The sequence below is a fragment of the Miniopterus schreibersii genome (assembly GCF_964146895.1).
Source record: "Miniopterus schreibersii genome assembly, chromosome: 4".
Classification (NCBI taxonomy): Eukaryota; Metazoa; Chordata; class Mammalia; order Chiroptera; family Miniopteridae; genus Miniopterus; species Miniopterus schreibersii.
Window position 1 is genome coordinate 94,036,620 of NC_138105.1, and position 25,736 is coordinate 94,062,355.

The 25,736-nt window shown below is 39.6% G+C and overlaps 1 protein-coding gene across 1 annotated transcript; it reads left to right on the forward strand.

The window, feature by feature from the left end:
- Positions 1-395: 395 nt before the first annotated feature.
- RARS1 (arginyl-tRNA synthetase 1) lies at positions 396-25,440 on the forward strand. Its single transcript, XM_081137336.1, has 15 exons — positions 396-477; positions 1,194-1,328; positions 4,341-4,529; positions 5,372-5,480; positions 5,970-6,070; positions 6,657-6,778; positions 7,854-7,974; positions 9,459-9,588; positions 10,573-10,677; positions 13,980-14,158; positions 14,687-14,796; positions 17,433-17,538; positions 23,577-23,749; positions 24,138-24,385; positions 25,228-25,440. Exons 1-15 carry the CDS (start codon positions 433-435, stop codon positions 25,335-25,337), a joined length of 1,983 nt encoding a protein of 660 aa, XP_080993462.1. The 5' UTR covers positions 396-432; the 3' UTR covers positions 25,338-25,440.
- The last annotated feature ends 296 nt before the right edge of the window (positions 25,441-25,736 follow it).

Genomic DNA, 25,736 nt, shown 5'->3' on the forward strand with positions numbered 1-25,736 from the left:
AGCGCGGGGAGCCTGGCCTGACTTGTTTCCAGCTGCGTCCCAGTGCCTGGCATCAGTGCCCTGCATCATTCAAGTGTACAAAAATGTGTGTTGAATAAATAAATAGATTTTATTTCTGTGCCCATTTCACAGAAGGGTAAACGGAAGCCTCTGAGAGACAAAAGCTGTAGGTAAGTGCCTCTGTCCAAGTCAGTCCCAGCACCGAGCAGCTCTGCTCCGCTTCCCCTCGGCCCTCCCCCCCCCAACGCGGGATCCAAGGACAGCCACCTGCGGGGTCTCCCCGCAGTGCGTCCTGGATCCCGCCAGGGGGCAGCAGAGGCGGCCGCGGCACCCAGCCAGCCTTGAGGCGGAGGGCGCGGAGGGTTTCCGCTTCCGGGCAGGGCTGGCCGCTTCCGCTTCCGGCCATTTGTAGCTTGCGGCGCTGACGGGAGGATGGACGGGCTGGTGGCTCAGTGCTCCGCGCGGTTGCAGCAGCAGGTCGGGCGGCACGGGGCGGTGGAAAGGCTCGGAGGGGAGGGACCAGGCCCTGGCTCCCGCCGGAGCGTCGTCGGGGCGGCGGCGGCAGCGAGGCAGGGACCGCCCGGTCCCCCTTAGAGGCGAGCAGCGGGGTCCCAAGGCCCGGGCCTTCCCAGGGGTGGGAGGGAGAGAACCCTCGTTCCCTCGGCGGAGCGGGGGTGCCGCCCTCTCGGACCCCCCCCCCCCCACACACACACACCCCAGCATCCTCTGTTCATTCCAGCCGCTCCTCAGTCCGTCCTTCCTCCTAAGGGGTGCGGGGGGCGGAGTGGGGACGGGCAAACCCGGAAAGGGGACAAGAGCACGAGCCCCGGGTCCTGGGTCGCGCGCGGCTCAGCCACTGTCCTCTCCATGCTGCTGAGCAAGAGGAATTCTTTTTAAAAAAGCCCGCGGAGCGAGTGATTCAGTGTCAAACAGGAGTTTGCTCTCTGCCTTCGCAAGTGACAGTTTATGAAAGTGAAAGTGGAAGAGTTCCATCCCCTTTGATGCCCCGGTAGGGAGGGGTGAGAGGAAAGTAGTTTTAATCAGTCGTCACATCCAGGGAATTGCTTTATAGCACTAAGTCGGCAGTCACAAAGTTCAAGTTGATCGAGTAAATTTGGCAGGTTTAGTGCGCCGGGCGGTTCATTACATCACTGAAGTCATGCTAGAGGAACAAAGTGCCTTTCCTCTTATAGGAAAAAGAGATTAAGTCTCTGACGGCTGAAATTGATCGGCTGAAAAACGGTGGCTGTTTAGAAGCTTCTCCCAATTTGAAGCAGTTGCAGGAAGAAAATTTAAAATTGAAGTATCGGCTGAATATCCTTCGAAAGGTGGGTCCTGTGGTTCCGGTTTCATTCTGAAGTTTGAATTGATTGTCTCTTTTTAAAACCCCTTGTTATCGGAAGATTCAGAAAGTTTACCCTGATGAATTTGGAAAAAGGAGGAAAGAAACCCCGTCCTTTTACCTGCCTTAGACAAGTTAGGGTTCAATTACAGGTGTGCGCAGTGGAGAATCGGTGCTGTTCTGTCCTTCTAGGGCTCTCTGAAATGTTTCCTCAGACTAAATATTTGGCCGGCTTAAAGTTAGCTTCAAGTAGGGTTGAGACATTTCTTTCACCAGTTGATGCCTGTGCCTTTTTTAACAAAGTAATTTTTGAATTTTAAGTCTTCCCCAAAATATCTCACCTTTCTGATTACCACATTCAAAGGGAAATGTTTCAAAACACACCCACCTTCCTCCTCTGCCCTAAGTTGGTCATTTGACAATTTTTATATTTTATAGTGTCATAGTGGTGGGGTTCTTTTTTCACTTAATATTTCAGAACAGTGTTTTTCCGTGAAGCTTGTGCTGTCTTTGTTATTTAATGACTTCATAATCTAATAGTGTTTATTGGTTTTGTGAAAAAATTGAGCTTGCTTCAGTTGGGGTTTCATTTTTTTGCCTGCCTTTCAAGTTGGCTGATGACACATGCTAGGGGATAACCTCACTCCCATCCATGTTCTCCTGTGTGTACACTACTTTCAGCCAGCCTGCACTGGCACTGTATTTTTTCCGAAGTGGATTTCCATTTATTCATATTAGGCCCTGCTTGCCCCTCTCCCATGACATCTTTTTTATTGCCTCTGTGTGCTCTGTTCTGCTTCAAATAGCTTTATCATTGAGTCTTCTAAAAAATCACAAAATTTATTTTCCATGGAGTCTTCCCCAAAATATCTCACCTTTCTGATTACCACATTCAGCACTTACTTATATACTCATTTCTCGATTATATTTCTTTCAATTCAAAAGTATTATTAAGCCCTTGCCAGTTTGGCTCAGTGGTTAGAGCATTAGCCCTCAGACTGAATGGCCGAGGGTTCAGTTCCAGTCAAGAGCATTTATCTTGGTTGCAGGCTTGATCCCCCGCCCCGGTTGGGGCAGGTGCAGGAGGCAACTGATCTGTGCCTCTCTCTCACATCGATGTTTCTCTCTCCCTCTCCCTTCTGCTCTCCCTGAAAAGCAATGGGGGAAAATATCCTCGAGTGAGGATTAAAGAAATAAATAAAAATACAAAGATTGGGATGTATTTATAGTAGGTTTTAGTTTTTAGGATCATATCTAAATAACTTCAGTATTTGCTATTGGAAATCTTTAGATTGTGAAAAAACAAATCTTCCCCTTTTTTGAGTGTTACCCAGAGGGAGCACATTATTGATTAACTAAAAACTTAGATCAGGTTTCAGTGAGTTTAAGAATAATTTTTTCCATATGGTTGGGAGGTGAAGAGGAAGCATAGAACTTGGATTCTTCACTCTAATAGTACTGAGTTTGAATCCTAACTTTGCCACTTACCCTTTGTTAATTTTGGCAAGTTACTTAATTTCTAGCCCACATGGAAATGGCGATAATAGTAACACACTTAGTTCTGTTGCATAGATGAAGTAACATAAAGCACATAAGTAAAGCACTAGGCTCAGTTCTTGACACAGTGCCACTCAAATCATAGCTTTTGTTGTTGCCATTGATATTGCCATCATTGACATTTTAACAAAATTGTGACTAGTATGTGGGCAACATTTTTATTTGTATTCCATTTAAAGCATATATGTTCATTCACCATTTCTTGACCTGCTACATGGCAGGTACAATGCTAGATGCCAGGGATGGAGCCACGAATAAGAACTTTCCTGCCTCCAGAAGTCTGGTGGTGGAGACACATAATTTTGAGAAGGTGTGATAAGTGTAATAATAGAGGTGACTAATTATACACCACCTTAAACAAATGTATCCCACTTAAGAGAAAATGAGAAATAGGAGGTAGGAGTAGTCCAACATGGGATTATTTAACAGTAAGACAAAACAACCTGTTTTTCTGGTATTTAGGTATTACCTACCTCTTACATTTCTTGTCTGGAAGAGGTCAACATTTTAATGAAGAGAATACATGAAGACATTTTTTTACTTTTAAAAACTTTTTCTTTTTAAAAAAAAATATGTCTTTATCGATTTCAGAGAGAGGAAGGAGAGGGAGAGAGAGTTGAAACATCAATGATGAGCGAGTCATTGATCAAGCCCACAACCCGGGCATGTGCCCTTACCCAGAATCAAACTGCGATCTCCTAGATCCTAGGTCGATGCTCAACTGCAGAGCCTCACTCAGCCGGGCTAAAAACTTCTTCAATTACACTTTATATTCAGTATTATTTTGTATTAGTTTCAGGTGTACAGCATAGTGGTTAGATAGAGTTTCCACTTCCAGCATTTGATATGTATGTCAAATTTTGTATATTTTCTCCAAATTTTAGAGACGCTAAGAAGATTTAGTCAGCCCTTTATACTTCCTTCTCTCAGTTTCTATTCTGATAAAATAACTATAGAAAGGGAATTTGCACCCAGCCAGCGTGGCTCAGCAGTTGAGCATCGACCTATGATCCTGGAGGTCACAGTTGGATTCCCGGTCAGGGTACATGCTCGGGTTGGGGACTCGATCCCCAGTAGGGGGCGTGCAGAAGATAGCCGATCAGTGACCCTCTCATCATTGATGTTTCTCTCTCTCTCCCTTTCTCTCTCTGAAATCAATAAAGACATCTTTTTTAAAAGGAAGGAAGGAAAGGAGGGAGGGAAAAGAGAGAGAGGGGGAGAGGGAGAGAACAAAACAACTTGGGGCATTTCCCATTTATGTCTTACATGTGCTGTGGGACAGACGTGTCCTGTTACTTTTCTTAGCATATCCCAGGTGTGAGAACATTGCACTGTGAGTGTAGGTTACTTTTTGGTCTTCTCAGGACATTTGAAGGTTTCTCAAAATATTTAGATACGATAATTTAATATTTTATTGACTTTTTTTTTTCTTTTCTTACAGAGTCTTCAAGCAGAAAGGAACAGACCAACTAAAAATATGATCAACATCAATAGCCGCTTACAAGAGGTCTTTGGTTGTGCCATTAAGGCTGCGTATCCAGATTTGGAAAATCCTCCTCTAATAGTGACACCAAGTCAGCAGCCCAAATTTGGGGACTATCAATGTAACAGTGCTATGGGCATCTCTCAGGTGAGTGCATTGTTATGAAGTGCTCTCAGTGACTTGATTTTCTTAAGCATTAGCATCATCATTGCCATCTACATAAATAATAGCAAATTGTTGTATCCTCAATGAAAAGAACATTTTCCACAATTCTGAAAAACTTGAGAAAATGGGATATCTTTAATTTTTAAAAAGAACAGATTTGAAGAGTCAGTTAAATTTTATAAGTATTCTGAATATTTAAGGGCAGTAGTTGGCATTGTTTGTTTTTGTACTTTCATCCTGTTGTACCCAGGATTGTTGTATATTATTGGTTAGTGTTGGAAAGTGAGGGATTAAAAGTTAGCCATTTGCCAATCAGTATTTCCATCAAATATTTGATGCAACTGTGGTGTCTTTGAGGTGGGCTGACATATTTCACTTTCAGTGAAAATTCCCTATTTAAGAGTCCAGATTTCCCCCCCAGATAATTTGTGTGTGTCTTCACTGGGGTCTAGTTTATAAGGGTCCTTGTAGTTTATAAGGGTGCTTGTTATTACCCAAGTCTGCATATTGCACAGTCTCATGATTTGAGAATTAGAAATGTAATTTCTTGGAAACAGGTGTAATAACTAAAGGCTTTGTCATATCTTCGTAAAAATGTTATGCATATGTGTGGCAACTCATTCTGAAATGGAGATCACGTGGTTTTGTACTTTTGTGGACTGTTGACGCTTGATGCTTTAATCTGTGTACAAGGTCACTGGACTTCTCTGCTTCTGCCTTTTGATTGGTCTGTGTCAAGTGCATCTAATGCTTTATTAGTTGTGCATTTCTGAGTAACTTGCTGAAACCAGTTGTGTAATGAATCATTTTGTATTGTATTATAGATGCTCAAAACCAAGGAACAGAGAGTTAATCCAAGAGAAATTGCTGAAAACATTACCAAACACCTTGCAGACAATGAATGTATTGAAAAAGTTGACATTGCTGGTCCTGGTATGACAATGTTACCCTTCTTAAGTAGTTGTATTAATGCTGAGCCCTTTTTGAAATAAAAATGAAAACTGGAATGAAAAATGAAACTGAAGTTTTAGTCTAGACTCAGCTGCTTGGTCTTAGATGAAGTTACTTCTCTGTGATTCAGTTTTTCATCAGCTAAAAAATAGATAATGGCAGATAAGTCTGTGGCTAAAGGGCTGTCTATTTTTTGTTAAGAGGTGAACAAATCATTTGCTGAGAGTGACGAGGCCCTGAATTAAGTAAGCTTTCAGGAGAGTGGTAAGGTCTGAAATAAATGCTGAAACAGGGAGCTGACAAGAGGGCTCAAGTCAAGGCCCCAGGGGGTACTGGAGTCCTGAAGAGTTCTGCCAAAGCCAGATTAGCACTCTGGAACCAGCATGAGTGAAACTGAGAAAGTCTGTGGGAGAGAGCCGTCCTTAAAAATAGGAAGCTATCTAATTTTTTCTCCCCTCTGCTGTTTATTAGGTTTTATTAATGTCCACTTAAGAAAGGACTTTGTGTCAAAGCAGTTGACCAATCTCCTGGTGAATGGTGTTAAACTACCTACCCTTGGAGAGAACAAAAAGGTATATGTACAGCTTTTTAATTGATATACTAATACTTAAGACTATGTGAAAAGTGCTGCAGCTTTCACTTCTCATATTGAGATTTAACCATTAATATTTGAGGTTATGAACATAACTGCAACGTAGCCTTTTTCCTGGATGTTGCTTTTTATGTGATTTTTCTTTTCACTTTATTCCATAAGGCATGTGAGGTAGCCAGCCGATACTTTTGAGGTATTGCTGAGAGAGCACAGATAATTTGTATAAATGAATTTGATTCTTTTTTCGTTAATGATGGACAAATAGATTCATCAGAAAAACTTAACACAGTTGAATTACAAGCCAAGCTGCTATTTAAGTCTGAGGTTATTGTTACATATATTATTAATGAATGTGTTAGCAGAATAAAATGTTTATGCCCCTTTTAAAAATTTCTTTTTAATGACTATATTTGACGTATAACATTGTGTAAATTTAAGGTGTACATCGTGTTACTTTTATTTATTCATTGTAATACGATTGCCTCTGTAGCTGTATTTATCACATTACATAATTATAGTACAACATTGCTGTCTATAAAAATCTCTCTTTTTATTTTCTATCCCAGGTTGTAGTTGACTTTTCCTCTCCCAACATAGCTAAAGAGATGCACGTAGGCCATCTCAGGTCAACTATCATAGGAGAGAGCATGTGCCGCCTCTTTGAATTTGCAGGATATGATGTGCTAAGGTATATGTATATTCTTGCCTTTGGAGAGTTCTGTATAAAATGAGAAATGTCACTTGAGAAAGAATCTTTGATTAAATCAGTGATTCATGAGTGTGGTTCTGCTTCTAATCATCTAGTAGGCTTTTTAAATAAATTATGTCCTGGGCCTCTCCTCTGAACTAATAACTCCTTAGGCTCTCTGGAGTGGAACCAAGGAAAAGGACCCCACCCCGCCATTCATTCCACAAGTCTTTCTCTAGTGCCTCCTGAGGTAGGCAAGGGACAGATGATGCTGGGCCTTGTAGGTCATGGCAGGAAATTGGGATTTTATTCCTTAGTGTAATGGGAAGCTACTGGCGAGTCTTAATTAGTAGAGCGATGTATAGACATACCTTGGAGATACTGCAGGTTCAGTTCCAGACTACCACAATAAAGCAAGTGCCACAATAAAGCTATTCATAATCTTTTTGCTAGTGGAGGGTCTTGCCTTCGATTTGTAAAAAATACAACCTCTGTGGAGTGCAGTAAAGCAGGGCACAGTAAAATGGGGTATGTCTGTGATATAATTACTGTGGCTTCCTTGAAGAAGCCAGGCAAAGATGGGAGAACTATAGTAACAAGTTAGAAGGCTATTGTAATAATCCAGTTAAGAGGTGATCTGGGAGTTCGAGATTAATTAAAAGCAGTGAGGGATGAGAAGTGGTTAGAGTGACTAAATTCTGAAGAATTTTATGTCATTGAATGTGAGAACCTCCAGTATAAATTACTGAGATAATTGGTTAAAAAGTTAAATTTTCATAAAGTTGTGGTAAAGACCAACATCAGCTCAGCTGTCATTGTCTCAGTAACTATGTAATAAACAGGTCACAGTCCATTGATAGAGACTTTGATTCGGCAAATCCTGGAGGCCTGGTGTGTGCAGCCTGTTACTGGCTGTCGGTGCCTCTCATGGAGCTTGCAACCTCGTTGAAACAACTGAGTAAACAATGTGATGTACTGGCACCTAAATGTTAGTGGTTCCTGAAGGAGTACAATTTCTCTAAATTAAGCATGTTTATCATTTTAAAATTATTTTATGTTCTCTGATTGGTATTAGATTAAACCATGTAGGAGACTGGGGAACCCAGTTTGGCATGCTCATTGCTCACCTGCAAGATAAGTTTCCAGATTACCTAACAGTCTCACCTCCTATTGGGGATCTTCAGGCCTTTTATAAGGTTTGATACCATTTATTGTTATATTATTTGTGTGTTTATCATTCATCATAATTACTTGTTTTCCTTAGGGAGTTCAGAATGGTATTTGAAGCCACTGCAGGTCTAAATAAAAGTTGCTAAACTGCCCCCCAACATATTATCTTTGCTTTTGTATTGGTGTATGCTAAAAATTAAATTTTATCACAGTACCTATTGTTAAGTGACTTTAGGAGTTAATCAAAATACATTTTAATATTTAAAGTGTTTTTTCTACACCCCCCCCCCCCCATTTAAAATGTTTTTGATGCTGTTGTTTTCTTCTTGGTTTTATATTTTTTGAAAATGTTATTAAGTATATGGAAGAACAGTTTTTAAAAGACAAATTTACTGCCCTGGCCTGTGTGGCTCATTTGGTTGGGGATCGTCCCATGCACCAAGAAGTCACCGGTTCGATTCGTGCCCAGTCAGGGCACATGCCAGGGCTCTGGGCTTGATCCCCAGGAGGGGATGTGCAGGGTGCAGCCAGTAGATGTTTCTGTCTCCCTTTCTCTCTCAAATCAATTTTAAAAATATATATGCTAAAAAAATTGAATTAGAAAAAAGACAAATTTACCATTAATCTTAACTTTAAATCAATCACTGTGGTCAGCTTTGATTTCTTGGCTTATCCATATACAAACATTTATTAAATTACTTGTGATTATAATACCATTTTGTATTGTACGTACTTAACATTTTGTTATAAACTCTTTCACGTTACTTTATGATATGACTGCATGTCTTTTGCTAGATTGGTGTACCAAAGTTTACCTTAATCTCTTGCTGATATCTCCCATTCAGGGGGGCTCTTATCCATTAAACAACTTTGCACAAGTAGGTGTTTTCCCCTTTTAGAATGATTTCCTTACCTTAACTGCCCAAGAATAGGATTTCTATGGTAAAAAGTAAACATTCATGGGGCTGTTATTTGTTTTGTTCTTTTGTCTTTTGGTAAATATTTTCTAATGAAGAAATTGAAAACAACCAGAATGTTTACTGCTATGAGACAGGTAAAATAATTGATGTTATAATTACCTGTTGGAATTCTGTGCTCTGAATAATGGGACAAACCTGTTAATGAAAGCAGGTATTTATACTGCATTGATAACATTTAAAACCACAGTAAAAGAAAAGTCATGTCTTTCCAGATTTTGTTAAAACAGATAGGTGTCCAGGACCACATCTAGAATGGAAAATAGAGCCCATAAAAACCAGCCCTACCTATCAGCTATTCTTTATTATTCTACTGGAGCACAGAAGCATTGGTTTGAGTAGTCTTGTGAATTAGAAAAGTGGAGGTAGCACCATGGTGAGAATTTTGTATTTTCAAGAAAAATTATTTCAAAAGAAATAATAGCATCCTTTGGCTCATTCATTTGTAACAATATTCTTGACAAGATAGAGCACTTATCCTGGTGTTCTAAATTTTCACTTTCTAAACCTTCCTTTTCTTTTTTTAAACACAGGAATCCAAGAAGAGGTTTGATACTGAGGAGGAATTTAAGAAGCGGGCATACCAGTGTGTAGTTCTGCTTCAGAGTAAAGATCCAGGCATCATAAAAGCTTGGAAGCTTATCTGTGACGTCTCCCGCCAAGGTGAGCCTCTGGACTCTGTTCATTCATTCAGCAAGTACTCTTGTGTGTAGTTCACTTGAGTCTTCATTCAGAATTGACCTTATATGACATCTTAAACTTTCAAGGACTGGCAAGTAGATTTTTTCTTAGATTGAAATAACTGTTAAGAAAGTTTATTAAGACAGGCAGGTGCAAAATTTAACTTACTCAGAAGCCAGAAAAAATTAATTAGGAAAGTGGAAAAGGAAAAGAAAAGATCCTGTTCACAGTAGCAACCAAACCTGTGTGACACATAGGAATTCATTTATCCAGAGATGTGGGGGACCAAAGTGAAGAGAAATACACAGTGGGTGAGATCGAACGTTTGGATGGAGTGCCATGCAGAGTGCCCTAGTTACGCAGGTTCATGTTTCATTTTAAGACAATTTCAAGTTTTCATACTTGACAAAGTAATTGTAAAGGTCACTTTGAAGAAGACATGGACAAGGATAGCCAGTAGATCTTTGAAAAGAAGGCTAATGGTGGCTGTTTGCAGCACTTGGTGGTAAAATGTTTTTAATGCTGCTGTAGGTAATAGTGTCAGTGATGCATGGCTGGACAGACAGGTAAATGGTGCAAATTAGGAGAAACTAGAAGAAAATATTTTGTAAATACTTGATCTTCAACTAGGAGAGACTTTTCTTTTTTCTTATTTACATTTTTTTAAACGTAACATTTTTAAAGTTACACAAGAAGAACATGTTCTTTGTAGAAAAAATGTAAATGTAGACAGGAAAAAGAAAATAAAAAGTTAACTGGAGTCCTACTCACTGGTAACATTTTGATGTGTATCTTACCACATTTTCAAAGTGTCAATATGGATACAATGTTCTCTATCATATGTTGTTAAATATAACTTTCTTTCAAATATTTTAATTAAATAATAAATTTATTTTAATGTAAGATGCATGTCTACTGTTCATTTAAATCCTTAACCATTTTCTTCATTCGGTGACTTTTTCCTAGAGTTTAATAAAATCTACGATGCATTGGACATCTCTTTAATAGAGAGGGGGGAGTCCTTCTATCAGGATAGGATGAATGATGTTGTAAAGGAATTTGAAGATAAAGGTAGGCACTCTTTTTTCTTTCTTTCTTTCTTTTTTTTTTTAAACTCTTATTATGCAACTTTTCATACGAATGCAAAAGTGGAGAGAGCCTTACAGCGCTCCCCAACTCCATGTACTTGTCACCCAGCTTCAACAATTATGAATACAGATACAGGACGAACTTACTATGTTTGTATGCAGCTTACGTTATATATTTTCATCCATAACTATTTTGGTAGGTGTCTAAGTGCACAGGCTCTCCTCCCATTCCAAAATCACAGTACCATTATCACTCCATGGAAATTAATAATAATTTCCTAATATTATTGAGTGGCCCATCAGAGTTTACGTATCCCAAATTGATTCATAGTCTTTTTTAATCATGAGGGGTATTTTTTTTCAGAGTCTGAACATTACATTTGTTTGATATATAGTTTAAGTTTGTAAATTCATAGGTATCTCTTTTTTATCTTTTGTTGTTGAAGAGACTGGGCCTTTTATTTTACAGAATTTTCCATAAGGTGTTATTTAACATAATTCTCTCTTTTCTAAAGAGGCTTGATTAAATTCTGGTTTGTGTTCTCTTTTCAAGAATGTAAATAATGTCTGGTTGGCTCTTTTTGTGATGTTAAGATCGATTAGTGAGTTTAGGTGTTGTCACCTAATCTATCCTTAAATTTCCCTACTGGACTTTACCCAGTGCCTTTAGGACCTATAGGTGATGATGATTTTAATCTATTACTTCATTGGAGGTTGGAAAATGTGGTGTTCTGTCATTCCCTCTGCTTATTACCTGGAATTTCTCCTATGCAGAACTTTGTCACATAATTTTGGTTATCCTGATGTACAGTGTATATAAGATGGTAAAATGCTTGGTTTTAATTTTCTTTATCAATTTTCAGAATAATAAATTAGTTTATTAGCCTCTTCCAGATATGACAACTGAGTTCTTAGCATTATTACAAATGAGGTTTAGTATATTTTATATTTTTCAACCACTTCCTTTGTTATTATTTTTAATGTTCAGATTATCCCATTTTTGGCTAATGGTAGCCTCCTCAGATTGGCTTTCTTTTCTTCTTCCTCTTGACTCCTGTAGTCTTTGATAGTATATGATATTTGAGGATTATTTTGTACATTCCCTGCCTTATATCTGAAGTCAACTAATCTGATATCTACAAGAAAGCCTGGTTCCTTGAATCAGAAGTGGTATTTATTAATCACAGTCTGGGGCCTAGGGACCATATTTTTAAGATAATAAAATTTTAGCCCTGGCTGGGTAGCTTATTAGGTTAGAACATCATCCTGATGATACCGTTTTAGTAGCCTCGTTATTAATAAGAGGAAAGGAGCAAAGGGAAGGCCAAATAGACACATACTCATTGAAGTCTGGGTGATATAGGAAAGGTACTTGTCTGTCAGTCACCCCTGGGACGAGGTCATTGGCCACTATAAGCATGGGAAGATTTGAGATACGTAAGCTAAACAAAGGAGTTTCCTCTCTCTTGCACTCTGGGCTCCTGGCTCTCTTCTTGCAGGGGGCGTACTCCCCTGCATTAGCCCATGTGGCTCACGGCCACGCGGACCGCACACAATGGACTAATGGACTGGAACTAGCCTGATGCTCTGCCAGACCAACTTCACCATGGAATGGAAATTCTGGACACTGGCTTTGCTCCTAGCTCTGCCGAATCCCCAGCTGCACCTCTTCCAGGACTGGTTTAAGGGAAATGGGATTTTGCAAACCAAAGGATATAGTTCGTGCAAATAAAGTTTTCTACCACAACTCATCCTCCTGTGGAGATACACCAAGAACCCCACTTCCACTAGCAAAGGAGAAGGGCATTCCACATAATTCTCCTATAGCACTGATACGCCAAGGTTATGGGTTTGATCCCAGGTCAGGGCACATACAGAAATCAACCAATGAATGCATAAAAAAGTATAACAACAAACCAATCGATGTTTCTCTCTTAAAAATAAAAAGTCAATTAAAAAAATAAAATTTTAGCCCGGCTAGGTGTGGCTCAGCGGTTGAGCGCCGACCTAGGATCCAGGCGATTGGAGTTCTATTCCCGGTCAGGGCATATTGCGGGCTTGGGGCGTGCAGGAGGCAGCCAATTAATGACTCTCATCATTGATGTTTCTGTCTCTCTCCTTTCCTCTCTCTGAAATCAATAAAGATATATTTAAAAATAAATAAATAAAGACTTTAAAAATTTTAAACTTAATGATGAGAAAAGAGGCATAGCTCGGCTAGCGTGGCTCAGCGGTTGAGCATTGACCTATGATTCAGGAGATCGTGGTTCGATTCCTGGTCAGGACACATGCCCGGGTTGTGGGCTTGATCCCAGGCACGGGGTGTGAGGGAGGAGGCCGATCAATGACTCTCCCATCATTGATGTTTCTCTCTCTCTCTCCTTCTCCCTTCCTCTCTCTGAAATCAATAAAAATAATTTTAAAATAAGAGAAGAGGCATAAAGAAGTTAGTAACTTCCAAAGGTCACATGGCTAATAAGTACTAGCTCTGAGATTCAATCCAAGGCAGTTTTTAGAGCATGTTTTAAAGCACCATTATAAATTGCCTTTACCAACCATCAGTTTCCTAAACTATAAAAAGGCAAAAGTAATAGTATTTACTGCATAGAGTTACTGTGAAGATTGAGTATAAGGCTTAGCATGGTATTGGCTCATTGTAGCACTCAGATGTAGCTGTTGTTACTGTCACCATGTTCTTCTAGTACATTTTTTAAAAAATATATCTTTATTGATTTCAGAGAGAGGAAAGGAGAGAGAGAAACATCAATGATGAGGGAGTCATTGACCGGCTGCCTCCTGCTCGACCCAGACTGGGGATCGAGCCCGCAACCCAGGCATGTGCCCTGACTGGGAATCGAACCCCAATCACCTGGATCCTAGGTTGTTGCTCAACCGCTGAGCCATGCCTGGCCAGGCTCTTCTAGTACATTTTAAGAGGCAATGAGAGAAAAGGCATCTTTCTCTCAGAGGAAGTCTATAGCTCCAGGGTGGAAATTGACTTGTGCTGCATCTGCTGAGCAGGTGGAATCCAGTGAGGTGCTCTCAACGAGTTTGGGAGCCAAGTGTAGTGTAAGTCCAGAAAACTGTCAGGATATCTCACCTGTGTTGAGAAAACACCCTGGGTCCCCAGACAACCTTGACAGTAGCCATTTTCCAAGGTTCATAGGTTATGGAGAAAAAAAAATCATGTAAAGTCTTGAGCTCTCTGATAAATATCCTGTAACAGCTAAGTATTTATATTCTTTCAGGGTTCTTTTAACATATTAATAAAAATTATTTTTCTAGGATTTGTGCAAGTGGATGATGGCAGAAAGATTGTATTTGTCCCAGGATGTTCTATACCATTAACCATAGTAAAATCAGATGGAGGTTATACCTATGATACATCTGACCTGGCTGCTCTTAAACAAAGACTAACTGAGGAAAAAGCAGATATGATTATCTACGTGGTGGACAGTGGACAAGTGAGTTTGTAGATTTGTATATGTCCTTACATTGTCTGATTGGAGCTGAGACGGTATGGTGAGGTTTGTGGCATTTGGCCCTTGAAGACTACAAATTTTCCCCAAAGACTAAAATTCAGAACAGCATTGTAACATAGGAGAAAAAACAGGGTTTAGATTTGGCCAAACCCTTCCCAGTTTTTCGGCCTGTCTCCATAAACTGGAAACAGTATTACTTCTCTAAACCTCAGTGGCCATTCATACCTGAACTAGTGGATGTGTGATAGGAAATTTAATTGAAATTAGTGCACATGAACCTGCTCTAAATTCAGTTGCTTTAAAAACTTTTGAACACAAAAAGTGTAACAGTTCTGCTCTTACTGTTTCTCATATATAGGGAATTAAAAGGAGCTTTTATAATTACACTTGCCTTACAAGGTTTATGAGTGATTTGAATTTTACAAATATTGATCCTTAAGCACAAGAGCTTTAAGTCTTTTTGTTATTAGGAAATTTATGAAGTAACTTTCTATGTCTGTTTCTTTGTAGGCTATGCACTTCCAGACAGTATTTGCTGCTGGCCAAATGATTGGTTGGTATGACCCTAAAGTAACTCGGGTGTCTCATGCTGGATTTGGTGTGGTGCTGGGGGAAGACAAGTAAGTCTGGAAAATCTAAAGGTGGTAATGATATACTTGACCCCCCAAATTTCTTTGGAAGAGGCTATAATTCAGTAGAATTTTTTTTTTTTTTTTTTTTTTTATAAATTTATTGATTTCAGAGAGAGGAAAGGAAAGGGAGAGAGAGAGAGATAGAAACATCAATGATGAGAGAGTCACTGATCGAGCCCGCAACCCAGGCATGTGCCCTGACCAGGAATTGAACCCCGATCGCCTGGATCCTAGGTCAATACTCAACCACTGAGCCATGCCCAGCCGGGCTCAGTAGAATTTTAAAAGTCCACACTTTCTTTAGTCAACAGATGCTCTAATGGTGAACCCAGCTGAACTCTTTGTACCTGTGTCTTATCACTGCCAGAGGATGTAACCTTTTAGGTAGATTCATGCTAAGTTGAATGAAAACCAAGCTATAGACCTAACAGTTTTCATTCCTACACATCTAAATTGTAAATTATATCACAGTACCTCCTTAGATTCCAAACAAAATATTCAACAGTATATTTCAAGCATTTTGTAAATGTCTGAGTTTTAAGATTCACAGCTTTCTTTTTTCATGCTCATCTCAAAAATATTAAGTTTATTGAGACATATATATTAATATCCATACTTTTAGTTTTTCTATAATCCAATTTTTTCCCCACATTTTGCTCAGCTTTTATGAAATAAAGAGGTAAATACAAGCAAATATTTATATGCAGTGTCAACAATTTCAAGGTACAAAATTTTTAACATTTTACGTTCAATAGAGATTCCTTAGCTATTTAATCAGCATGTCTTTATTTTAGAGTTGGTGACACAACCCAAATACTACCATTACACAAAGACAGTAGTGCTTATAAAAACCATTCAGGTGGCTCAAGATGCTCGACCAGCTAGTGTACAAAAGCCCCAATTAAGCATATAAAAGGCAGGTAGGTGTGTCAAGGTATTATTTTAGATTCATATTATCTGGAGATCAGAGACCTTGTTGGCATCAACAGCAAACATTTTTTAATTATAATAATCTTCTGGAGAGCTGTACTGTTTTTGGCATCAGAAGACACTGACTGGGATCTTAGGATGTTCATGGCCCGAAGAAAGTGCTGAAAAACTAACCAATAAGTTGAGTATTGCTTATAGTATCTAGTTTCTTACCTTGATGTTTTGAACTGACAGATGATTATTTCTATAGTTTGCTGGAAATTATCAAATTTGCTTTTATTTTTTATGTTTATCACCAAAATATATCTTGGCATTTAACTTCCGTATCGTGTGATGGCTAAGGGATTTTTCCTTGATTGTTTTTATGTAATATTCTGTTTCTGCACTCTCAGCATCGTGTAATTAAGGCATCCTAGACCATTAAAAATGAAGAATAATTTCAATGGTAGTTAACTGGCAGCCTACCATATTTTAAACATTTACATTAAAATGCTCACAGATTCTGCCACCTATTTTTTGGTGAGATTTTTCTTCTTTAAGACATTTTACAATAAATAAATTATCCTTTTATTTAATCATCCCTCTGTTAGTCCTTGGGTGCCTGTTTATTGAGCACTTGCTCTGCATGGCATTGGATGGATGCTCCACGGTGTGTACGTGAAGATACATAGAATGTGGCCTCTTCCCTGAAGGAGCCTATCATCTGAAGCAGAGCGATTCTCTGTAGCCTGATAAAATATACATTCCAGGCCCCACCAGGGGAGTTACTGACTTAGATCTAACCATAGGTATTAGGCTTTTATTTTTTGAAAGCTCTCTTGGTATTCAGATATTCATTCCCTCCTCTGGTCAGAGGACTAGACAAAAAACACACAAAACATACAAAAATTTAAGGCAGGCACACAGGTAGGGAGTAGTGAAAAAGACCTGTTATTACAAAGTAGTAATGCTAAGGAAGGCTTCACTTAGCCCTTTGACTAGGCGTCATGATGGATATCATTTCATCAGAAAATTTGCAAGTCGGACACCCAAGGAGGGGGTGGCATAAGGAAAGTCATGGCGTATTTAATGAATTTCTGGGATAATAAAAGAGTTTCAGTTCTGTAATAAAAGGCAAGAATATCCTTTCTAAGGCAACTCTGAAAACATAACTTCAATAGGAAGTATCACACTTATTTTGGTAGGCTTTGTGAGAGAGAGAAAAGCATGCTTCATTTGTAGCATTGTTATGTTTGAAGGATTTTGAAGCTCTCCATCTGATTATAATATGCATTCAGGGTTGGTTACTAAACAGTATAGAAAAATACAAATGAGATTCCAGTTAAGAGTTTGCCTGCTTTCCAAACAATTCTAGAAGCAAAAGTGTACTTTATTAATAATTTTTCTAAGAAAGTGAAACAACTAAGCCAAACTTTATGTTCAGGTAAATGAACAGATGTCTTGTTTCTTTCCATCTGAGGGAATGTATTAATGGTGAGCATGTGTAGAGAATGCTGTTAGGAGCCTAAAGCATAGAATGCTTTGAATTGGGGGCTGTAGAGGAAGGACCCTTGAAAGTACCTGTTTCTTTTGTTTGGCATTGTCCCTGGTTGCCAGCTGGAATAGAGCAGTGTTAAACCTTCATTGTCAAAGATTTCTAAGTCAGGTCTGTTTCAAAATCTATCTAGTTAGGAATTTCACTAAATTTATTTTAGGAAGAAGTTTAAAACACGTTCAGGTGAAACAGTGCGCCTCATAGACCTTTTGGAAGAAGGACTGAAACGATCCATGGACAAATTGAAGGAGAAAGAGAGAGACAAGGTAATTCAAGGCCTTATTTGCATGTTGTGGACCATGAATTGTGCTGTGATTTTTCCTTTTTGTTTTATCGATAGAACTGGGAAGGATTATAAGGAGTCTGCTTTACGACAGGCTTATATTACTCAAATTTTATTGCACAGTAAGTTTGTTTTGTGAATTGCTGAGCATTTATTTTGAAAATACAGTTCTTGACTATTACAAAACGGCTTTTCTCCTTTGTTAATGTGGCATAGTATCTCTATTTTTTTTTTTATGTGTCTTTATGATTGAAGGACAGATGTCCCCCTTTTTCCCCTCTTGACCCCTTTTATCTTGCTCCTGCCCCCAGCCTTCAACACACTATTGTTGTGTCTATGGGTTATGCATAATATGCATATAAGTTCTTTGATTAATCTCTTCCTACCCACCCACACCTTCCCTCTGAGATTCGTCAGTCTGTTCCATGCTTCTATGTCTCTGGATCTATTTTGTTCATCAGTTTATTTTATTCATTAGATTCCACATATCAGTGAGATCATGTGAAACAATCAGGAAGAATCAGAAAACCCGAATAGGCCAACAACAAAACTCCCAGCAAACAAAAGCCCTGGTCCAGACAGCCTCTACAAGGGAGACCCACCAAGAATTCTACTTCTTTTATTCCAGCAGTCCCTTTAACATTTCTTGCAATGCTGGTTTGGTGATGATAAACTCCTTTAGCCTTTTTTTGTCTGGGAAGCTCTTTATTTCACCATCTAGTTTGAATGTTAGCCTTGCTGGATAGAATAGTCTTGGTTTCAGATCCTTGGTTTGCATTAGGTTGAATGCTTCATGCCATTCCCTTCTGGCCTGTAGAGTTTCTGATGAGGAATCAGCTGACAACCTTATGGGAGCTCCTTTGTAGGTAACAGATTGCCTTTCTCTTGCTGCCTTTAAGATTCTCTCTTTGTCTTGAATTTTTGGCATTTTAATTATAATGTGTCTGGGCATGGGCCTCTTTGGGTTCTTCTTGCTTGGGACTCTCTGCCTCCTGAACTTGTGTGGCTTTTTTCTTCACTAGGTTAGGGAAGTTTTCTGCCATTTCTTCAAACAAGTTCTCTGCCCCTTGGTCACTTTTTCACCTTCTGGCATTCCTGTAATGTAAATATTGTTACATTTCATGTTATCCCACAGCTCCTGTAAGCTGTCCTCCTGTTTTTTAATTGTTCTCTTTTTGGTTCTCTGATTGTTTTTTCCTACCTTGTCTTCTAATTCACTGATCTGATCTTCAGCTTCTTTTAATATGCTGTTTATTCCTTCCAATATGTTCTTACTGCTGTGTCATTCTTAATTTCTTTCATAATTTCCATATCTTTTCTGATGCTGCAGGGCATCCTTACAGTCATAATTATGAACTCTATATCTGATAAATTTCTTCATTTCATTTAGCTCTTCTGGAGAATTCTCTTGTTCTTTCATTTGGGGCTTTTTTTTTGGTCTCCCCATTTGGCTGCTTGTTTGGGTTTGTTTCTATGTATTAGGTATATCTACTATGACTCCCAGTCTTTTTGGAGGGTCTCTGGTACAGGCCAATGTTAGATGCTGTTTGATGGGTCATGTACCATGTTTGGAGCTTTCAGCAATCCACAGGTTGTGTTTCCATCTTCTAGGGCTGGGTACATTTTGGGAAGGACCAAGATGTGTGCCAAGTTCTGCTTTTCCTAGCCTCGGGTCCCAAAGCAGATCAGGCAGAGACTCAAAGCACCCAGAGATCTGCCTCTGCCTGCAGGCTGATTGTTATTCTTAGTCTTTTAATGAACCTTAGGCTGCAGACCACAGGAAGGCAGAAACTCCACAGGGTGGGGCAAGACGTTTTTCAACAGGGTTCGGCAATTGCTCCTCCCTCCCCTTCCCAAGGCAAAAGCTGCCTGGATGGTAAAGGTCTGTCTGAGAAAGATGTCCTCTGCTTTATGGGGAATGACTCAGCACATAAATCCGAGCTCTATTCCCAGAGCCCCCAACCCTAGATTCTCCTCACATAGCTCTAGTCCCCTCTGCCCTTCCTCTGCAAGACCCAAGGTGAGTGGCTACACCCGAAACTTTGTGCATTTGCCGTTTAAGAGGTTGCCTGCATTTCCAGTTATCTCTCCCTGGCAGACAGAAACTCCACTACTTTTCACAGCCAGGTGTTATGTGGGCACCATTCTCAGTTCTAGTGCTCTGGGCTGGGGAGCCGAGCTTGGGGTTTAGACCTCAGAGTTCTCAGTGGGAAACCTTCCACAGCTAAGATATCCCTCTGGACCTTCAGTTGCTGCCTGTGGGAGCCCAGCCAGCTCTCTTACGGCTCCACACTTCCTACCAGTCTGTATGTGGTCTCCACTTTTCATCCTTGGTTATAAGGGTTCTCTCTAGCTAGCCTTCAGTTGATTATTCAGGATGATTTTTCTATATTTTAGTTATAATTCCACTTTGACCCTGGGAGAGTGTTAGTGTAGCTTCTACATAATCTGCGGCCATCTTGGAATCCTTTTTTTTTTTTTAATAGATGTGACTTCTTTTAATTGATTTTTAGAGAGGAAGGGAAACGGAGAGATAGAAACATTAATGAAAGAGAAACATCGATTGGCTGCCTCCTGCATGCCCCCTACTGGAGATGGAGTTGGTAACCGTTGGCATGTGCCTTGACTGGAAATCAAATCCAAGACCTCTTGGTGCACGGGTCGTCGCTCAACCACTGGTCCACACAGGCCTGGTGTATCTCTGCCTCTTATTGGTAGTTGACATGTCATTGCTTTGAACCAGTGATAGAATATTACAGACTGAGGCAGTTTGAGTCTCTAGTCTATATCTGCTGAGCTCCTTTCTCAGGGAGCATTAGTAGAGTAGTCACAGCAGTCAACACTTACTACCCAAGGCCAATGATGAACCATCACAATAGGCAACACATTGGGTAGGCTTATGCTTAACTTTATTAAAAATTTCCAAGGAGTTCCCACCACTAATACAATATTGTTCCAGGAGTCCCGTATCTTTATCAACACTTGATTTGTCCATCTTATTTTAGCCTTTCTCATGAGTATGTAGTAGCATCTCACTATGGTTAAAATTCACATTTCCCTCATAAGTAATGATGTTGATTGCCTTTTCATATGCTTACTGGCCATTTAGATATCTTCTTTTGTGAAGGGTCTCTTTAAGTCTTTTGCCCATTGTTTGTTTTAAACTGGAAATGTTTATTTATATTTATCCACATATTTAGTTTTCCTGTGTACTTTATTCTTTCCTGCAGTTTTTTACTTCCATCTGGGATTATTTTCCTTCAGTTTGAAGATCTCCTTTTAGTATTTTTTTTTTTTTTTGTAGTGCAAGTCTGCTGGTGACATTTTGTCAGCATTTGTCTGAAAACACCTTTATATTGCCTTCAGTTTGAACAATATTTTTATAGGATTCCAGTTTGGCAGCTGTTCTTTCAGCATTTTAAAGACAGTTTTCCATTGTTTTCTAGTTTCCATAGTTTCTTTTTAAAATATTTTTATTGATTTATAGAGAGAGAGGAGTGAGAGAGAAACAGTGATCAGCTGCCTCCTGGATGCCCGCTACGGGAGATCGAGCCTGCAATCCAGGCATGTGTCCTGACTGGGACTGGAACCTGCAACCTTTCGGTGCACAAGATGACACCCACCCAACTGAGCCACACCAGCCAGGGCCAGTTTCTTTTGAACATCACTCTTCTTCTTATTGTTCCTTTGAAGATAATGAATCTTGTTCTCAGACTACTTTTGTATTTTTCTTATTCTTTGTTTTGGTACTTTGACTAGGAAGTGCCTGGTTGTGGTTTGGGGATGGGGGGAAGTTGTTTGTTTCTTTTGTACTTACCCTACTTGGGAGTTGCTGAGCTTCCTGAATCTATGGGTTGAGTTCATCAGTTTAGGAAAATTCTCAGCCATATCTCTTCAAATAGTGCATCTTTGCCCCATTCTGTTCTCTCTGTTATTCCAAGTACGTATATTATGTTAAAACTTTTTATTGTGTCTCTCTGATTTTTTCTCACTTTTTTTCTCTCTGTGCTTCATTTTGAGTATTTCTACGTCAGGTATTATATTTTGTTTTATTGAAATTTTGCACTTTTTTATCCAGTTTTGTCTCCTAATATTTTGAATATCTTAATTATGGTTTTCTTTTAGCCTTTCATTTTGAAATAATTTTAGACATACAAAAAATTGCAAAATAGTTCAGAGAATTCCCTCCTGGTAGCTTCTCCAAATATTAATATCTTACATAACCATAGCATGATTATCAAAATCAGGAAATTAATGTTGATACAGTACTATTTAGTCTGCACACCTTATTCAAGTTTCACTATTTGTATCACGAATGTCCTTTGTCTAGGCCAGCATTCAATCAGGAATCACATTTTGCATTTAGTCAGACACCCTTAAACTTTTTTAATCTGACTTTTCCTTGCTCTGTCTTTGACTTTCATTACCTTGACATTTTTGAAGGGTACCAGTCAGTTTTCATATAGAATGTCCCTCAGTTGGATTTGTCTGATGTTTCCTCATGATTAAACTCAAGTTATGCAGTCTTGGCAAGAGTTCTTCTCACTTCATTATTTCAGGAAGCACATGATGTTGATAAGTCTCATGAATGTTAATGTTAATTTGGGTTGTTTTGTTAAGGTGATACCATCGATTGTCTCCACTATAAATAGTTACTATTTTTTCCCCCTTGGTAATTAATAAGTATTTTTAAAATAGCTTTCTATTTGAAACAATTTCATACTTTCAGTTGCTGTTGTTTTTTGTTTCTATTGTCTTGTTTTCCCCACCCCATCTCCTTGATTTTTAGTCATTTCATTTGGCTGTGTTTTTTTTTTAAATCAAGCTTCATTATCTTTTACTGTATACTGGACGTTGTGAATGAAAAATTATAAAGGTTTTGGATAGTGTCTTCTTCCTCCAAAAACAGTTAAGTTTTCTTCTGGCTGCAGATAGCATACTAGCTGGTTATCTAAATCCTGTCCATCTTGGTCTTGGCTTTGTTAGGGCTGAACTATTTCAATTTAACCTTACTCCTTGGTTAAGATTCTTAATCTTGAAATAAGGCCTTAATGGTTTCACCAGGGTATTTACTTACACAGCTGCTGAAATCTCCTCTCAGCTCTTCAACCGCCCACCTGCTCCTTCGTGCTAGAGTCATCCTTGTTAGTGCTGCCGTTGGACAGTTTGAAAGAACTGTGTTCAAAGAATTTTTCAGTTCTCTTTGGTTCCCTCTTCTTAGTGGTTTTCCCCTCACTTCTTCGGCAGCCCCAATCTCTGAACTCTGCGTTACCCCAATAAGACCACTTTTTCCTGCTGGAGTTTTGTTCCTCCCTTGCCCAGCACATAATGATTTGGAAAATGCCCTCAGAGAAAATGCCAGGTAAATGTGCAACTAGCTTGTTTCCCTTCTCCCAAAGATTACATAACCCCCCAAACTGTGCTTGTTTTGATGCTCTGGTGACTTCAAACACGTTTCATATTAATTCACCCAGCTTTAGATAGTTGCTTTTGGTGGAAGGGTTGGTCTACTATAATCTACTCAGTCCTGCCCAGAACAGAAATCCTTACTTATGGCCTAATATTGCTTTAGAATGTGTGACCAGATAGTGGCAGAACAGTGCATGAGTTCTTCCTTTTACTCTTGACACCCTGTTTTGATCTCCATTAATTACTTGACCCTAATTATTTTTATTTTACTATCTTATTTCCTGTCTGCTACCTCAGAATCTTTATGGAGTAAGTGGGTATAACTTAATAATGGGTGCTTTCAGTTTTGTATCTACTGAATACATTGGGAAAAAATATTCAAGCTGACCCTTCATAATTTACAAATCGAGTTTCTTATATAAACAGTCTTTGTTATGCATAGCTGATGAGTTATAGTTTCATTATTTTCTTTATAGATGGGCCCATGTTACTCCACAGTTCACTGATCAAGGTGCACATTAGATGCTCCCTACCCCCGCCTCTTGCCCATGAGACACTGGGACAGAGGCAGTGGTCAGTAAGCTGTGAAGTTTGTTTTTGTTTTTCCAAAAGGTCTTAACCCCAGAGGAACTGAAGGCTGCTCAGACATCCGTTGCTTATGGCTGCATCAAGTACGCCGATCTTTCCCATAACCGGGTGAATGACTACGTCTTCTCCTTTGACAAAATGCTGGACGACCGAGGAAACACAGCTGCTTACTTGTTGTATGCCTTCACCAGGATCAGGTAGTTTTGGCTACAGCGTGGTCTTACTTCAAACCAAGTGATGATAATTTTTAACGTATATCGGCCACTTCTTATTCCACATTTTCGAATGAAGAGAATGTGCCTGACAAAGGGGAAAGGTGGTGCCCTGGCGGTGTGCTCCGTGGTTAGATCATCTCCCCTTGCACCAAAGGGTTGTGGGTTGGGTCAGGTTGGGTTGTGTGCTGGAGGCAGCCACCAATGTGTCTCTCTCTCACATCAGTGTTTCTCTTTCCCTCCCTCTATCTTTCCTCCTCCCCCTCCCTTCCTTCTACTCTCTCTAAAAATCAATGGAAAAAATATCCTCAGGTGAGGATTCACAAACAAAAGAAGGAGGGATGGTGACGGTGGTTACTGCCTGATTTTCCAGGTCTATTGCACGTCTGGCCAGTATTGATGAAGAGATGCTCCAGAAAGCTGCTCGAGAGACCGAGATCATTTTGGACCATGAGAAGGAATGGAAACTAGGCCGGTGCATCTTACGGTTCCCTGAGATTCTGCAGAAGATTTTAGATGACCTGTTTCTCCACACGCTCTGTGATTATATCTACGAGCTGGCAACTACTTTCACTGAGTTCTACGATAGCTGCTACTGTGTGGAGAAGGATCGGCAAACTGGTGAGCGTCACATCCTGCGGTCATGTGGGGGGGGGGCACCAGGAAGGCCAGGGCGTTTATTTCAGTTGGGTATGGGTGGCTTTCAGCGTGCTTGCTTTATGGAAGCTTTCCTAAACTTGCACAGCGATCCATTCACACATAGTAGGCAAAACTGAACTAGCTCTAATAAAAGCGTAAAGACAGACTAGTTTTTCCTTCCTCAGGCACATGGCACGAGGCCACAAGGCTCCAAAGAAAACTGGAAGACCATGTCATTCATTAGGAATAGGATGTTTTCAACAAGAGCAGTGTGACTGACAAGTCTTGGGGGTTTTTAACAATGGAAAACTGCCCTTGGGGAGAAAAATCATATGAATACATATATATAATTTTTTACCTTGGGCTTTCTGCTCTGTCATGTAACAGAGTTAATGAAGTAGACTGAATTAATGTGTCACAGGGCACATTGGTATTTTTGAGGGTCATGCCTGTGAACTGAAACTTTATTAGGAAAAAAATCTCACCATTATCATGGTATTAAGGTTCATTCTTATGTAAGACCATGCGGCCTGGGAAAGAACTCTACGTTTTGAAAGGAAAGATGAAGTTTACAGTTGTAATCATTTCAAACCTTGTGTCTTTTGTCCTTATTATCAGATAAAAATAGCTTCTTGAGCAGAAACACCTTTGTTTCTTGGATTGTCTCTGTAGTTTAAGGTAAAGGTGATTCTAGTTAAAGCCTAAAAACATCTATGGGTTGGGCTCTTCACTTCTCGGTAAAACCCAGAAGTAGCATAGATTCTTTAATAACGATTTTCAAAAAGAAAAATAAATTAATTCTGTGTGCGGTTCTGTCTCCTCAGGAAAAGTGCTGAAGGTGAACATGAGCCGCATGCTGCTTTGTGAGGCGGTGACTGCCGTCATGGCCAAGGGCTTCGATATCCTGGGAATAAAGCCTGTCCAAAGAATGTAATCCTTCCGAGGTTGGAACACTTTTTACCAAAGTGGCCATTAGCACCGTTTGCTTTTTTACAATCATGTGGATATAAAAACAAGTAAAGGAAATTTGTCAGCTATCTATATAACCTGTGGTTCTTTATCTCCAACAACTAGACTTCTGAAAAGGAAAAAAAAATTGCTTTCACGAATACGCTTATTTCTGCTGAGCATTCAATCAAAATGAGTTAGTGGGGGGCGTGGAGTAACACCGGGTCTGTGTACCAGAGTGAGTGTGTTTATTGGCAGGGCCAGGATGTTTTCGTTAATTTTAATTAGATCAGGAATCCCATTTACTGAGCCCTGTAGGCCCCACGGACTTTTTACACCTCCATTGTTTATTCTGGATTCCATTTGTAGGAACTTACCCATTTAA

Coding starts and splice junctions, on each gene's coding strand:
- RARS1 (XM_081137336.1), top strand. CDS start 433: ATGGACGGGCTGGTGGCTCAGTGCTCCGCGCGGTTGCAGCAGCAG. Junction 4,530..5,371: donor GTGCTATGGGCATCTCTCAG/GTGAGTGCATTG, acceptor ATTGTATTATAG/ATGCTCAAAACCAAGGAACA. Junction 10,678..13,979: donor AAAGGAATTTGAAGATAAAG/GTAGGCACTCTT, acceptor TTATTTTTCTAG/GATTTGTGCAAGTGGATGAT.